The sequence below is a fragment of the Myotis daubentonii genome, chromosome 4, assembly GCF_963259705.1.
Source record: "Myotis daubentonii chromosome 4, mMyoDau2.1, whole genome shotgun sequence".
NCBI lineage: Eukaryota > Metazoa > Chordata > Mammalia > Chiroptera > Vespertilionidae > Myotis > Myotis daubentonii.
In genome coordinates this window covers 113,085,683-113,101,548 of record NC_081843.1, presented here as the reverse complement: position 1 = coordinate 113,101,548, position 15,866 = coordinate 113,085,683, and the positions used below count along the sequence as shown (strand labels likewise).

At 44.9% G+C, this 15,866-nt stretch overlaps 1 protein-coding gene across 8 annotated transcripts; it reads left to right on the top strand.

The window, feature by feature from the left end:
• The first annotated feature begins 809 nt into the window (after positions 1 to 809).
• Positions 810 to 13,181, top strand: SUB1 (SUB1 regulator of transcription). 8 transcript variants are annotated; one of them, XM_059694992.1, is made up of 5 exons: positions 810 to 913; positions 3,882 to 3,954; positions 6,736 to 6,852; positions 8,998 to 9,106; positions 10,207 to 13,181. In XM_059694992.1, the coding sequence occupies exons 2-5, from the start codon at positions 3,883 to 3,885 to the stop codon at positions 10,284 to 10,286; spliced, it is 378 nt and encodes a 125-aa protein (XP_059550975.1). In that variant the 5' UTR covers positions 810 to 913; position 3,882; the 3' UTR covers positions 10,287 to 13,181. The 8 variants fall into 8 exon arrangements, with proteins under 8 accessions (XP_059550975.1, XP_059550970.1, XP_059550969.1 ...); XM_059694987.1 differs by having other exon boundaries at positions 812 to 913; positions 6,730 to 6,852; XM_059694986.1 differs by having other exon boundaries at positions 857 to 917; positions 6,730 to 6,852.
• The last annotated feature ends 2,685 nt before the right edge of the window (positions 13,182 to 15,866 follow it).

Below are 15,866 nucleotides of genomic sequence, written 5' to 3'. Positions count from 1 at the left end.
CAACCCTCCCGAAGACATTTCACTGCTCGGAAGCTTTCCACACTCATTCTTCTTCTTCTTTAAACAATATATTCTTATTGATTTCAGAGAGGGAGGGAGAAGGCTTGCGAGAGAAACATCAATGGCGAGAATCATGGGTCAGCTGCCTCCTGCACGCCCCAGCTGGGGATGGATCCCACAACCCCGGGCCTGTGCCCTTGACTGGAATTGAACCTGGGACCCTTCAGTTTGCAGGCCGACGCTCTACCCATTGAACCACACCGGCCAGGGCTCACTGCCTTCTTTTTCACCTGGAATAAAGTCCAAGCTCTCTGCACTTGGTTTAAGGCACTTTCCCCTCTGGCTTCAATGCCCCCCCCCCCCCCCCCCCCCGCCTCTTTCTCGATGCCCCCAGGCCTGACTCCTCCTCCTCGTGGCACACTGAACTCAAGCCTCCTTTTCCCACTCCACCTGGTCTCTCTCGCCTCGGTGCTGGTCTTTCAGGTTTTTTTCATTCGTCTCTTTAGGACAGTGGTTCTCAACCTTGGCTGCACATTAGAATCACCTGGGAATCTTTTTAAAATCCTGATTTCTGGGCCTCGTCCTCCAGAAATTCTGTTTCTTTGTGATGAGGTGGGGCCACAACATTAGCAACAAAGAAACAGAATTTCCGGAGGAGGAGACCCAGAAATCAGGATTTTAAAAAGATTCCCAGGTGGTTCTAATGTGCAGTCAAGGTTGAGAACCACAGCGGTTTAGGACGAGGGGCGGTCCCTTTAAGGCCCTGGAAAGGGTCTGGGTGCGGGTTTCTCCAGCGAGGCCACGCCCCGTCACGTGCCGGGGGCGGGGCCAGGGTCTCGGCTTCCGTCACGTCCGGTTCCCTGTCAGTGGCGAGGAGCGAGCGAGCAGGGCAGGTCGGCGGCAGCGGCGCAGCGTGAGTACGCGGCCCGCCCCCACCCGCGCCCCGGCCCCCGGCGCCCCGCGCCCACCCTCCCCGGCCCCGCGCCGCCTGCGGCCTCCGCTCTCCCCGGCGGTGACCGAGCGGGAAATGGCGGCGCTGCTGACCCGCCCCTCCCCGCCTCGGCCCCACGGACCCCCCCACCCCACCCCGGGACCCGACCCCTCCTCCGCCAGGACCCCGCGCCCGGGAGCCGCAGCCCCCTCGGCGCCGGGAGCTGCCCCCGCGAACGGCCCAGGGACGGGCGCGGCGGCCCGGGGTTCGGGGCGCGGCCGGGCACGCGGAGCCACGGGCAGGGGGCCGGGCGCCCCGGACAATGCGGCGGCGGCTCGGGCAGGGGGCGGGGGCGCGTGCGGGGCCGCTCCTCCCAGGCCTCCCGGGCCCCCGCTCCCGCTCCTGCCTCCCGGGCGGGGGCGCTCCAGGGCGGGGGCGCGCGGACCCCGACGGAGGAGGGCGGGGTGGGGGGCCGAGGGCGGCCGGGGGTGGCCGGGGTGGCGAGCGCTCCGAGCGGAGAAAATGGCGCTGGTGCAAGGCCCTCCCCTTCCCGCTCGGCCGCCGCCGCACTCGCCGCCTCCCACGCCCCCGACGCCGCCGCCGGCCCGACCCGGCCCCCTCCCCGGGTCCGACCCAGTCCCCTCCCTCGAATCCCTGGCCCCCTCCCCCGCAGCCCCGGCCCCCTCCCCCGCAGCCCGGCCCCCGCTCCCTCCCACGGGCCGGCCCGGTCCCCTCCCCCGCCCCCCTCCCTCGCATCCCTGGCCCCCTCCCTCGCAGCCCCGGCCCCCTCCCCCGCAGCCGCGGCCCCCCTCCAGCCCCCGCGCCCCGGGAGGACCCCCTCGGGCTGCACCGCGCCCCTGTGCCCTTAGTCCTGGCCGATCTGTTGACTGCCTGTCTCCAGTCCTCCCCGCCAGCGATTTCGTGTTTTTTGTTTGTTTGGTTTTGTATGTAGTTTAGCGATGTTAGTATCATTTGCCTGAACTACGAGCCTGCCTGCCTTTTTTTTTCTTTTTTTTGGAACAATAAAGGCTTCTGGGGTGAACATAAATACCTATTTCCATCCGTCCTGAGAGGCCGGCTTCGGTGCCATTACCTTGTCCTGTTAATGGTCGCACTCGGTGAAAAGGAGGGTGGGTGTCTTGGAAACGGGCCTAGGCCCCAGGCTGCTTTAGGCAGATGGCGGCGTTTCAGAGGGAAGCATGGGCGCTGTTTAATTTAGTTTTGAAATGTTTCCTGTCATTATCAGCAGCTAGCACACACAACGGGGTAGATTTGGAGATAGGGCTGTGACATGGAGCAGGAGCAGGAATAACGGGCGAGACGTGGTCGTGCAGGTTGCTCCCCCCCCCCCTTTGGAACTTCATGTCCAGGATGGGGCCCTTTACCTTGTTGTGGACACAGTCAAGGCCACTGCTAATGCAAGTTCCCTCTAGAGTGCTACGTTATTTCTGACTTTTTAAAGGAGGAAATGAAGCCTTTGGTTTTTAAACACGTGAAAGACTGTGTGTGGTGCATATGGGACCCTTTAGGGCATAGAAAACTCTGGCTCAGTCTCTTGAGAGGGGGAGATGGAGAGAGCTGAAGATAACTTCTTACCGCCCTGGTGTAAGTGCCTTGAAAATAGGTTCAGCGGGTCTTGGAATTCCTTGAAATTTGGGATCTAGGCTTTAAACAAATTTCTGCAAATGTAGATGCGCAGGGCTCTCTGCCTTGCTGCTCAGGCACCTGGGGAGCAAGGGTCTCCGTGGGAATTTGAGGACAGGTTTTGCCTCTGCCAAAAGCAGTCTTCAAGTTTTAGTATATTCCAGAGTAGAAAAATCAGTGTTAAAATGTAACGAATTGTGAATTATGTATAACTTTGTGAGCTCTGAATTAGTCCTTGTTATTTGATGGCATGGTCAAAAAGCCAAAGAAAATTAAGAACGTGTACAAAATAAGAAAAATCTATCTATATAAAAGCCTAAGAGACCGTTAGGACCCAACAACCAGAAGGACTGGTTGCTATGACATGCAGTGAGCACCAGGGGGCAGACGCTCAGTGCAGGAGCTGCCCCCTGGTGGTCAGTGTGCTCCCACAGGGGGAGTGCTGCGCAGCCAGAAGCGGTGCTTGCCAGCCGTCCAGTGGTTGCAGGAGCCTCTCCTGCCTGCATGGCAGTGGGATATCCCCCAAGGGCTCCTGGACCACTAGAGGGTGCAGGCCGGGCTGAGTGACCCCCTGAGTGCACGAATTTTGTGCACTGGGCCTTTACTAGTATTATAATGGCAATTAATTGTATATCAACATCTGTATAGTGCAGTGGTTCTCAACCTTGGCTGCACATTAGAATCACCTGGGAATCTTTTTAAAATCCTGATTTCTGGGCCTCATCCTCCGGAAAGTCTGTTTTTTTTTGTTACTGATGTTGTGGCCCCACCTCATCACAAAGAAACAGAATTTCCAGAGGATGAGGCCCAGAAATCAGGATTTTGAAAAGATTTTCAGGGGATTCTAATGTGCAGCCAAGGTTGAGAACCACTGGTATAGTGCAAGTATTCCCCATGTTGTGTGAATGTTGTGGTTATTTCCTGTGGTGAATAATTTTATGTTTGGTCTCAACAATGAGAAGTGGAAAGCCTTACTGAGAGGACTTACTCTCCCTGGCTTCCCCTGGTGGCTGTCAGCTGCTGCTTGCAATGGACATCTAACCCTGCTGAAATGAAGAAGAAAAATGCACATTGGCTCTGAGAAAGGGTGTAAGAGTGTGCGATGTGTACGACACTTTGCATGTTATCTTCAGCTTGGAAGAGCACAGATTAGAATATAACTTGTAGCATTCCCTCAGTATAAACTCCAGTACCACAAAATGGTAGCATGAACCATGGAACTTCTTAAATTTTTGGTTGGGGGAGAGTTAAAATGAATGTAATAGAGCAATTTGTAAATTACTTACATAATATGTTTTTCTTTCAGAATGCCTAAATCAAAGGAACTTGTTTCTTCAAGCTCTTCTGGCAGCGATTCTGACAGTGAAGTTGACAAAAAGGTAACTGCTACTGCACCAGGTCCTTTCTGTAGTCCTTCCTTCCGCAGCATTGCCATGGCCAGTTCCGAGGGACAGCACCGTGTGTGGGAATCTTACAGTGAGAGACAGGATGGGTGTTTCTGAAAGTGGGGTGGCCTGGATCTTCACTCGGATGCTGAGAGTGCTGCTCCATGTCACCCCTCGCCCCTAAATCAGACTCCAGGCAGCCTCAGACTGACTTCTGTGAGGAGCCCCACACCTGCAGACCACTGCCATAGGCCCTAGAGCAGCGGTTCTCAACCTTCCTAACGCCGCAGCCCTTTAATGCAGTTCCTCATGTGGTGGTGACCCCCAACCATCAAATTATTTTCGTGGCTACTTCATAACTAATTTTGCTACTGTTATGAATTGTAATGTAAATATCTGATATGCAGGATGTATTTTCATTGTTCACAACCCCCACAGGTTCGAGAACCGCTGCCCTAGAGGAATAGCATTAGAATTAGGCCAAAGTCACTGTTTGCCATTATTTAGAGATGGGCTTCATCTGTAGCTATTGTATGAAGTAATTGATCCAAATTATCTGTATTCCTTGAATGCATATGTCAATTTTGACCACTGTCTCAGTCATTGGTGTTTATCCAGCCACAAGTATTACTTAAAGTGTAGGCTTGGTGCATTTTAAGTTAGAATGCTATTTACTCTGGTTCCCTCCTCTTAGCCCCCAGCATAGCTGGCGTGAAATTGCCTGTTGAGGCAGAGTAGGCTTTTTCCGCATCAGATGGCCGCTGCACTGTGCGTGGTGCACTATTCTCCTTCGCTGAGCACCTCGCTCGTCATCGGGCCTGCCTTCCACGCACTGTCCTCTGTCTCCTAGAAGCTCCCGCAGTGGGGTCTCCGAGCCTAGGTGGCAGTGTCAGTTAAGAGAGAGCTTAAGGGGGAGTTTGGGGGAGATGGATCTTCATAGGGAAATACAGAACATGATATCATCTGCAAGAGTGAAACAGGCTTCAGAGAATATATGTACTGTAGTAGGGAATCTCTCTATTACACCAGCAGAGCATTTGAATACGTTCATTCAACGTATTTTTATTGAGCTTTTGTGTGTCAGGCATGTACCAGTCCACAGGGACTATCATTACAGACCCTGATGTAAAGAATAATTGCTTTTGCTTTTTTTAAAAAAATATATTTTATTGATTTTTTTACAGAGAGGGAGAGGGATAGAGAGTTAGAAACATCGATCAGCTGCCTCCTGCACACAGCCCACTGGGTTTGTGCCCGCCACCAACGTACATGCCCTTGACCGGAACCGAACCTGGGTCTGCAGTCCAACACTCCATCCACTGAGCCAAACTGGTCAGGGCTGCTTTTGCTTCTTGAGCAGAGTTAATTTTTGCTGATTGTCCCAAATAGTACTATTAATCCTAAGGACATAAATACATCCATTTCTTTTTGTTTGTGTACATTATGTTATGTCCAGCTTCATCTAAATTAGTAAATTAATATACACGGGTGGACAAAAGTAGGTTTCCAGTTGTGAATACATGAAACAGTTTATCGCGCTATTATTTGTTAGTTGCATTATTCATTATTACAACTGTAAGCCTACTTTTGCCCACCCCATACTAGCTTAGGCTTTCCACTAAGGAACATGAGCGCCCTCTACTGTTTGGGTTGGGAACTCTACTGGTTTTCATGGGCTGTTAGCTCATTTTGAGACAGATTATATAAAAAGCTTTTGCAATGATGCTGCTTTTAAAACATTGTTTTGCTTCTGAAGGCTAGTCTAATACATTGCTGTCTATCTTTAGCTGTGTGTTTTTTTTGTGTGATGACGTTTTAGAGTTGACTTGTGTGCAGTACAAAATAGATTTCTTAATTTTGTCCACTCAGATTCCCTAAGCCAGTGTAAGTGTCTCTTGGAATAGACAGAGCATAAATAGATAATCATATCCTAGAAATGGAATAAGTTGGTTGTATTCTTCCTAGTTAGTATGTCCCCTTTATAGCTTTAGTAGACTTGTGGTTCCCAAAAGTTTATTCAAAAATATTAGGCCCCTCATCTTTTTTTGTTGTTCCTCCCAAAGAAACCTTATGTGGGATTCTGATCTACAAAATAAATTTTTCTGCTTAATACCACTCTAATGCCTAAAGTATTTTTGGGGCGCCTCAGAACTGTTTGCAAATACTACTATATACCAGTGTTAGGTTAGTTTTAAAGTTTCATTGTCAGGTGGATCTTTGGCTATGTTTATATTTTTTATTTAATGAGCAAATGCAGACTTTGATCCTTTAAGTATTAAAAAGTATTGGAATCTTGACCCTGACATGTAAGAAATGTCTAAACTTGTAGTGAGTTTTTATAAGAGTTAATTACACCAAACTGGTGACATTGTTGGGAAGCAAGACCTAATGTTCTGGAGAAGGACACTTGCACTTTCTCTTGTACATTTGGAATTACGAAGGAAACAAGGAAGATTACATGGAAAGCGAGGCTGGGATTGGCTTACAGGGCAGTTAGCAAGACCGTGTTCTCCTGCGGGTGCCGAAGCTCCCAGGCGTCTGAAAACTAGGCCTTTCAAAGGTGTGCGCACCCAGGTGCTCAGAAACAGTGGGCAGGGCTTAATGCAAAGATGCACCTTGTACTAAAAGGTACAGCATTGACCTGCCCAGGTAGGATCTATGGTCAGATCGTCCTGTGAGGTTCCTGTTGGTCACTGAACTTGTACATCAATCTGAGAAGTGTTTTATTAAGTGTGCAAATTTTAACCATATTCATATTTTTCTTTCAAGTTAAAGAGGAAAAAGCAAGTTGCTTCAGAAAAGCCTGTAAAGAAGCAAAAGACTGGTGAGACTTCAAGAGCCCTGTCGTCTTCTAAACAGAGCAGCAGCAGCAGGGATGACAACATGTTCCAGGTAAGGTTGGTTATTGGGTCCAGAGGACTTCTTCTCTGGCTGGACCTGAAGAACGATCAGAGCGCCTTAATCAAATAAGGCACAATCTTTATTACATTAGAGTGCTCTTGACTAAGGATATTCATTGAAATACAAGAACATGTTAGTAGAAATGAAAGTAATTTATAAGATGCTGAAAAAAATTTTTTAACGAGTTTAATTTGAGCCAAAATTGACAGCATGCCTGGGAGCAATACCTCAAATGCTAGATTATTGCTAACACCTACAAGTCTGTAGTTTTGCTGTATTTAAAACAACGTGAATTTAAAAGCTATAGAAATCCAAAAGAAGAGATTGAGAACTGCACATTAGAAAGTACAGTGGAACCTCGGTTCTCTAACTTAACTTGTTTCAGAAGGCTGTTCGAGACCCAATTTGTTCGGAAGCCAAATCATTTTTTCTCATTAGAAAGAATGTAAATTGAATTAATTTGTTCCAGACCCCAAATGAATCCCTGTTTAGCATTTTTAAATATATTTTATTGATTTTTTACAGAGAGGAGGGGAGAGGGATAGAGAGTTAGAAACATCGATCAGCTGCTTCCTGCACACACCCTACTGGGGATGTGCCCGCAACCAAGGTACATGCCCTTGACCAGAATCGAACCTGGGACCCTTGAGTCCCCAGGCGGACACTCTATCCACTGAGCCAAACCGGTTAGGGCTTTAGCCTTTCTCATGTACAGTACATGGCTAAGGTACTGGTTAGTCTATAAACAAATACTTCCTTTCTTAATGTATCGACACCCCCCTCATCCCCACCCCCAACCTTAAAGGAGCCCTTTCAGCACTTGTTCCAGGTGCCTTTCAGGAGGTCAGCTGGCAGCATCTCCACTTTTCCACACTTCACCGCCTCAGGACTGCTGTCACTGGCTAAATGCAAATCAGCAACAGTTTTCTACCTCTTCAATTACTTGTGATCATTGCTTGTCTCTTTTAAAATACGTTTACTTTTTCTAGTGAGAGTTTAAATTCTTTGCAGGTTTCTGATATCTTAGGAAGATGAGTCTTGCAGAAGACAAGCAGTAGTAGTAGTATTTTTCTGATGTTTTTTTTTTTTTTTTTTTTTTTTTTGTCCCTGCTCTAAGAACCTGTACAGGCTTCAGAATTTTCTTCCAGTGTTTTCCAGTCCTCTGCAGTATAGGTCAGTGTGGTCAGCCTGCCCTTGAAAATCAGTATTGTATCTTTCTGCTTTCTCCCTTCTATGTCTTTGTCACCTTTTTCTCCTTTTTACTTATTTAATGGCTGATCACTTTTCAAGGTCAAATCCTATCATCTAAAGTTTCTTCCACTTGCTCAAGCCCACATTGAACTTTTATTTGACTTATCTAATAATCAAAATTATTTTAGTAGATTTTCAGTAGATTTAATTGTATCTATTCAACAAGCTCTTAAGCTTATTGTAAAACCAAAATGAAAATGTTTAGTTCAGTGCCATAGCCGCCTAAGATACTTACACTTAAAAATACATACATATTTTTATTGATTTCAGAGAGGAATCTGACTGTTCTAGGCATCTTATAAGTGGAATCATACAATCTGTATCTTTTGGTGGCTTGTTATTTCACTTACCATAATGGCCTCAGGCTCATCCATGTTGCAGCATCTGAACGTATTTCTTTCTTTTAAAGCTGAATAATATTCCATTGCTTGTGTATATCACATTTTGTTTATTCATTTATCAGAAGATGGACATTGGGTTGCCCTATCCCAAACATTATTGTAAGTAATGTTGCTATGAATATGGGTGTACAAATAATACCTCTTCAGGATCCTGCTTTTATTTCTTGTGGGTACATATCCAGAGGTGGGGCTGCTGGGTCATATGTTCTATTTTTTGAGGAACCTCCATACTGTTTTCCATAGCGGTTGCACTATTTTGCTAATGATTCTTATAATGTAAAATGATTAGAAATGTGAGTTGTGCTTGTTTAGTTCCATCATTTACAAAGATTTTTTTTTTTAATAGTGACATTCCCTTTGGATTGTAGTTTTGATATTGATAGTAGTAGTTATTTTTGTGATTAAGAGAGTAGTGAGTATGCAGTAAGTTGTGAATATAAATATGGACTTATAAATACTTTTTTATGTTCTGTTTCTTTTGCAGATTGGGAAAATGAGGTACGTCAGCGTACGGGACTTTAAAGGAAAAGTCCTAATTGATATTAGAGAATATTGGATGGATCAAGAAGGTGAAATGAAACCAGGAAGAAAAGGTGAGATTTGATTTCCTGAATTTGGTCCTAATATTGGAACTAAATTAAAAATTAAGTGACCTAGTTTGAAATGAAATAATGTTGTCAGTGCACTAGGAAGATCCTCATTTGGTTGGTTCACTATCATCTGTAGTCTTTTTGGCAATGATACTTCCTATTTTTTAATCCTCACCTGAGGATATGTTTCTGTGAATTCTAGAGAGAGGGAGGAAGGAAGGAAGGAAGGACATCGATGGTCGGTTGCTTCCTGAACATACCCAGACCGGGGATCGAACCCGCAACCTTTTTTTTTTTTTTTTTTTTTTTTTTGATGTATGGGATGATACTCCAACCGAGCTACCCTGCCAGGACAACGCTTAACTTTAATGAGGATAAAATTATGGCAGAGCCCAGCCAGCGTAGCTCAGTGGTTGAGCGTTGATCTGTGAACCAGGAGGTCTCTGTTTGACATGTCATTAGCTAACATTTTAAATTTTAACATTTTAAATTATGCTTTGTTTGTGATGCCCAGTGATATGCCAAGCTTATAATTCAAATCAGCCAAAAAAACTTAGGCTCAGAGGTACTTGTAATTGTTTTGAAGTCATGTAGTTAGTGACAGTGAGGCTGGGATTTGAATCCAGTCTCTCGACTGTACCTTCCAAGAAGTTACATCCCAGGGATTTCCCAAAGTGAAATGAAGGCTTCCGGGAGAACTCCGTACAAGTCATTCACCTGAGCTCCTGTGGGAATTGGGAGCAAATGTTGGAGCCAACGGAATGTAGAAATGAATGGGTGTCACACACCAAACCTGGACCTGGCCACTGGAATTGCTCGTTTGCAAGCATTTGTGAGCTAAGCTTCAAGTCATTGTTTGTTCTCGCTGAGTTTAGTATGTGTCTTGCAGATGTAGTGTGGGAAGTAAAACTAGATATAACATTGATCATCCCGGGCAATCATGATGAATTTATAGTTAACAAGATATCTTGTTGTCAATATTATATCATTGTGCCATTCAAAAATGGCAATTTTGATGAAACAGTATTTTATTTGGAAGTTTAAAAACCCTCAGGAAAGTTTAAATACATTTTCAACTTTTGATTTTTAAAACTTTGTTTTAGGTATTTCCTTAAACCCTGAGCAATGGAGCCAGCTGAAGGAACAGATTTCTGACATTGACGATGCAGTGAGAAAACTGTAAAATCTGAGCCATATAAACCTGTACTGTCCTAGTTGTTTTAACCTGTCTTTTTACATTGGCTTTGTTTTTTAAATGTTGTTTTCCAGGCTATTGTATATTTGGATTGCAGAACAATTTGTAAGAATACTTTTTTTTTTTTTAACGTGCATTATTAAAAATGTTCTGAGTGAAGCTAATTGTCAACTTTATTAAGGGGGTTGCTTTGTGCCCACCACCTAGTGTAAAATAAAATCAAGTAATACAATCTTAACTGTTGTGGCCTTCTTTGATCAGAAGAATTGGTACTATTTAAGGCCAAAAGTTAACAGTTTATAGACCTTTTAATTTCAATGTGGCTTTTACATTCAAAAGGATTTATATTGTATTGAATTTATAAACTTGATCTGTGAAACCCATAGTTGATTCTTCTAAACAAGTGTCTAGACTGATTTTCAACCCCTCTGATACTTCACTTCCCTTTTTATCTTTACTTCATTTTCCTTCTGTAACTTGTCATGTTCAGTGTTCATTTCACTTTTTGCTTTTTCTTGAATATATTCTGCTAATCTGGAAAGTCAGTGAAACTGTCTAAATGTTAGTTATCTCAATAAGGTACTTGTAACTAAAATATTATATGAGAACTACAATCACTAATTCTACTGTATTAAATATTAGGAGACATAGTTTGATAAACAATACGGCTTGTGTGAAAGCTCTGAGCAAGTAAGTGTATGTCATGACCTGTAGCGTTCTGTGTAGTAGTTATCTTATTGCTTAGTCTGCAGGAAATAATGACTTAGATGTCTGATTTGCTTTCTCTTATTAAACGTGTTCACCGTAGGATGATGTCTATAGAATCAGATATTGTTAAATTAGCCTAGGATTTAATAAAAGTTGTGCAAGTTTCCTGGCCTAACATTTTATTTTGAAACATTGACTATGGAGTGTATGCAGCCAGGGATGTCGTGAGCTTTATCGTTGGGGCGGCAGTGTGGTTGGTTTTTAGGGAAAGAGCATAGCCTCGTGGTGGTTGGCCTTTGCTTCAGAAGTAGGCTTGTTCGTTCAGTTAACCTAGCAGTGCTCTGTAGGACTTCACTGAACCAATGACAGAGACATGGATTGAGATACAGGTTTCAGGGCCGTGGCAGCAATGAGCAGGGCCTGGTGTGCCTTAGGAAAAGGAGGTAAGGGAGCTGTCACCGAAGTTAAAGAAGGCCGTGACGGCGGGAGAATTCTCTGCAAACTAAGGATATTTTGATCATGTAGATAGGACACGATTCTAGATAGAATAGTCAAAAGAAAGGTTTAAAGATGTAAAAAATGCTTGTTGACAAATTATTTTTGATAGCTAAAGTAAAATAGTAATTGGTTATTGCCATATCAGAGTTGCACTGTCATACCAAGTTCGATTGCTAACTATGTCTAGAACATTTTATAGAATTGTCAAGGACTTGATTTCAAAACCATCTTCCAAACCACATACAGTTACCAATTTATCTGGCAGCTATTCTAAGTATTTTTTTACATTTTTAGATTTTTTTTTATTTTAGTGTTTTTAGCAGTAACCCTAATCAGTATGTAATTGGGGAAATAAAGAAACTCTCTGGTATTTTAGCCTCATCAAATAATAGGCACCAAAGTGTTCAAATAATGTCTTTTAGACAATGCATACTTGATTGATAATTTTCCCCTGTTTTGGAAACATGTCCTGTTAACTTGATTGGGTAGATTTGAAAAATATTCCTTATATATACAGAAAGGGTAGTTAGAACACAGAACTTTGATTTTGGTGTAGATGGAGAGGGGATAATTGTTGACTTTCCTAGGTTTACAGGAATTTAAGGAGTGTGTGCATTTTGAAACAACCTGCTAATAGAGAGATGGTGCTGAAATCTGTTATTACCCAGGCATTTTCCAGCTGTTTAGTGTACGATGTTAAACCTTCATATAAGGAGTGCTTTTCTGGCAGAATTTGGTAAGTCGACTGCTAAATTCATTTAAATAATGCTACTGGATATGCACTATATAGAAATTATTAATCTTTTTTTTGGGTGTGTGTGTAGGGAAGGATGAGAGCTGGGTTAAAATAAGAGCCAAATTAACTCCTACTGAAAGAAAGGGTACTTTTGTTTCTGTTTAAACTTTATCTTTTTGGTAAGATCACTCAGAAGGAAAGCTTGGCATTTGGGGGCAGCCGTTTCTTGCCTTGTGATGCCAGCATGGACTTAACCACCACCGGCCCTGGCATGTGCTCAGCAGAGGGCTTTCTCATGGGGTTTTACTCTCTGTCTTTTACATACAAGTAGCATGTGACCAGTTTCCAATGCTCTTGGCATTTTATGAAAAGAACTACCACTAAAAAAGAAAAACTGCATATAATTTGATTATTCTCTTTTGTTTTGCTTCATAAATGCTTAAGAACTTCTTTTGAAGACTGTTCCTACCTCATTAGCTAGTCAAGATCCAGTGATGATCAACCTATTCTGCGTAATATTTTTGGAAAAAAGATTATGAAAATAAATATATACATCTTGGCCTTGGCTATTGAGGGGAAAAGAAAGATAATTGAGAATTAAGTGTTCCTGATGACATGGGTATGTTGAAAGAGTATATGAAAGTCTGAAATAGTACAAAAGTGCTGGCTAATATTTAGGTATTTCTCTTGATAGTCTTTCACTTTTTATGGAAATCCAGTGAAACACTCAAAAGGTTTTTTTTGTGTGTGTTTTTCTTTGTTTTTTAGTGGTGGTTTTCCAGATAAATTCTAGGAGTAAAATCTTTACATAGTCACACACATGTACTTCTGTAACTGTGGAATACCTGTATGCTTTGTTTGGTGCATCTTCCATGGAGATGCCAATGACTATACTACATCTGTGAATATTTTAAATGTTGAAATAAAATATAAGAAACGTGCCCTGTGTGTCATCCCAGTTTCACACGCCTGAACATGAATGGCTAGGTTACCTGTCGAGTGGGTTTTATGAAGTGAAGCGCCTTTCTGCATGAGAGCTTTTGGAATGTGAGTTAGCCTTGGCACGTTCAGTCTTCGGAGCCCTCTGGGCCTGGACTGCTACATGACCCCAGGGGAAATGCAAATAACAGGAGTGCACAGCCTCCTTTTGTCTTTGCCCTGTGAGTTTTGTGTAGTCTGATTATTCCTTGGTGTACTTAACTGTATAATGGACTTCTTCGTGTAACTTAAATGTACATCTTCATTTATGAAGTGTCTATTTTCCCCATCTTGATTAGTGCTTTTGCTTAGTTATATATTGAGATCTCTTATAAATTTCTGTTAAGGGAAACTTACACAGGGATAGGAAGATCTGTGGAACACTACAATATGACTAATTTTGCTCCACCTGATTGACTGTAAAACACATGGACTCAAAACTCCAGTCAGTGCCCTGGCCGGTTTGGCCCAGTGGATAGAGTATCGGCCTGTGGACTAAAGGGTCCCGGGTTCGATTCCGGTCAAGGGCACATGCCTGTGTTGCGGGCTTGATCCCCAGTGGGGGGCATGCAGGAGGCAGCCGATCATTGATATTTCTATCTCTCCCTCTCTCTTGGTCTCTGAAATCAATAAAAATGTATTTTAAAACAACAACAAAACTTCGGTCAAGAAGAAAAACAGAAAACAGTCCTTGACAATTCTGTAGTATGGCTCAAAGGCATAATCGGGTGAGGAAAGGGGTTTTTAAAGCATGAAACATTTAAAAAATAATATGCAATTATTTACTGTGTAACAGTTCATCTCAGACTTAATGTCCATCTGAGTACAAGATACTGTTACTACACAAGGCTCCCCTCCCCCCTTTATAGAAGCCCATCAGAGTTCAGACCGTCCCTGGCTGTTACAGCCATTTCAGTCCTAGGTTAAAGTGACCCGTTTCCAACCAGAGCGGAACTCCTTTCTCGTCTGATTCCATCATCAGGCTGTGGAGAGTTTATCTTCCTGCTGTGACTGTAGGCTACTTCATCCTCTCTGCCAGAACACAAGCCCCTTAGCCTGCATTCCGGCAGTTGGGTACTAGAACCTCGGCAAGAGAAACATTGTACACAAAGTGCCTTTCCTGCTGTCAAGTCAGAACTTCACTAAAATTGCCTACGGAATAGCTCATGTCCTGGAAAGAGGTTCCACTTCGGCTGCTTCTCATGAAGCCCGCGTCTTCTGGCAGCTCGCACTCTGGCCTTCTTTTCCGAACTAGAGGCCTGATGTACAGCATTCGGGTAAGGGGCTTGGCCCTCAAAGCCCTGGAGGGTCATCCGGGAGTCTGGTCTGCTTAGCATATTACACCTTATTGTAGACCAGAGGCAGGGGGGGGGGGCGTCCCCCCTCAGCCCAGCCTGCACCCTCTCCCATCCAGGACCCCTCAGGGGATGTCCGACTGATTGCTCCTAACTGCCCCCCCCCTGCCGGCCTGATCACCCCCAACTGCCCCCTCACCCCCCCCCCCCCCACCTAACTGGTTGCCCCTCATGGACACCCATTGGCCTGGTCGCCCCACACAGCCTGCTTGTTTGGTCGTTTGTTGTCCCTCACTAACCCCCCTGCCGGCCTGGTCATAGGCAGCCATCTTGTGAGGGTGTGGGTTAATTTGCATAACACCCCTTTATTATATAGGATAAGTAGTTGTTGCAAGAATGGCAGAGAACTCCCACTATCCCTTCACCCAGAAGCCCAATGCGGTTTGCCCGTTGTCCCGATAATACCTATAGCACCAGCTTCCAGCCCACTTGATGGCTGTGTCTGTCTAGCCTTAAGTCTGACACAGCCCCTCCGTGTTCCCTCCCCTTCCCCAACCTGACAGCTCTGAGGTGTGGTTTGCAGGTCCCTGGTGATGCTGACAAGGGGGAGGCAGAGTCTGCGTCGGGAGTGGAGACGCGGCCGCTTGGGTGTGAGATAAAGAGAAATGGGGTGGCAGCTAGGAAGGATGTTGGCCCCCAGGACGGGGTGAGCGGGGCAGCGTCGGAGTGAGGGCAGATCTGGCGTGCTCAGCACACGCGTAAATTAACTGTCCGCTGCAGCTTCAGTCGCTTCCCACTTCGGGCTTCTGGTGCCTTGTTCATAAGTGCCATCTGAACTGTGAGTACTTTTAATAATTAAAACACACACACACACACACACACACACACACACACACACACACACACTTCGTTGTAACATCAAGAATCTGGTCATTCTGGTTCTCGAACCACTTTTCCCTCCGACAGCTGAGTTTCTCAAGCCTAGACCTTGGCCTTGTCCAGCTGTGTGTGCGCAGCCCGCGTGCTCGGTGTGAGAGGCAGTCATGAGCCTCGCCTATTGGTTGAAGCGCGAGCTTTGTTTCCTGGTCATGGTGGCCCTGGGAGACAAAAAGGAAAAAGCACGCTCACGCTGTGTGCTAACAGGATGAGAGGGCACTGAAAGGCACAGCAGAAGTTGGAGCTTTGAGGACCAGAAGTCCTACGGTTTTCCTGAAATTCTTATTTGGAAGCAATGTCTGGATATCCAGGCGCTCAGGTAGCTCTTTTTTTGATCAGTGACTTTTTTCAGAGAGAGCCCTTAGAAACAACTGAGAACATTTTCAAAACTTTGACGTCCTGTAACACTGGCTCTTG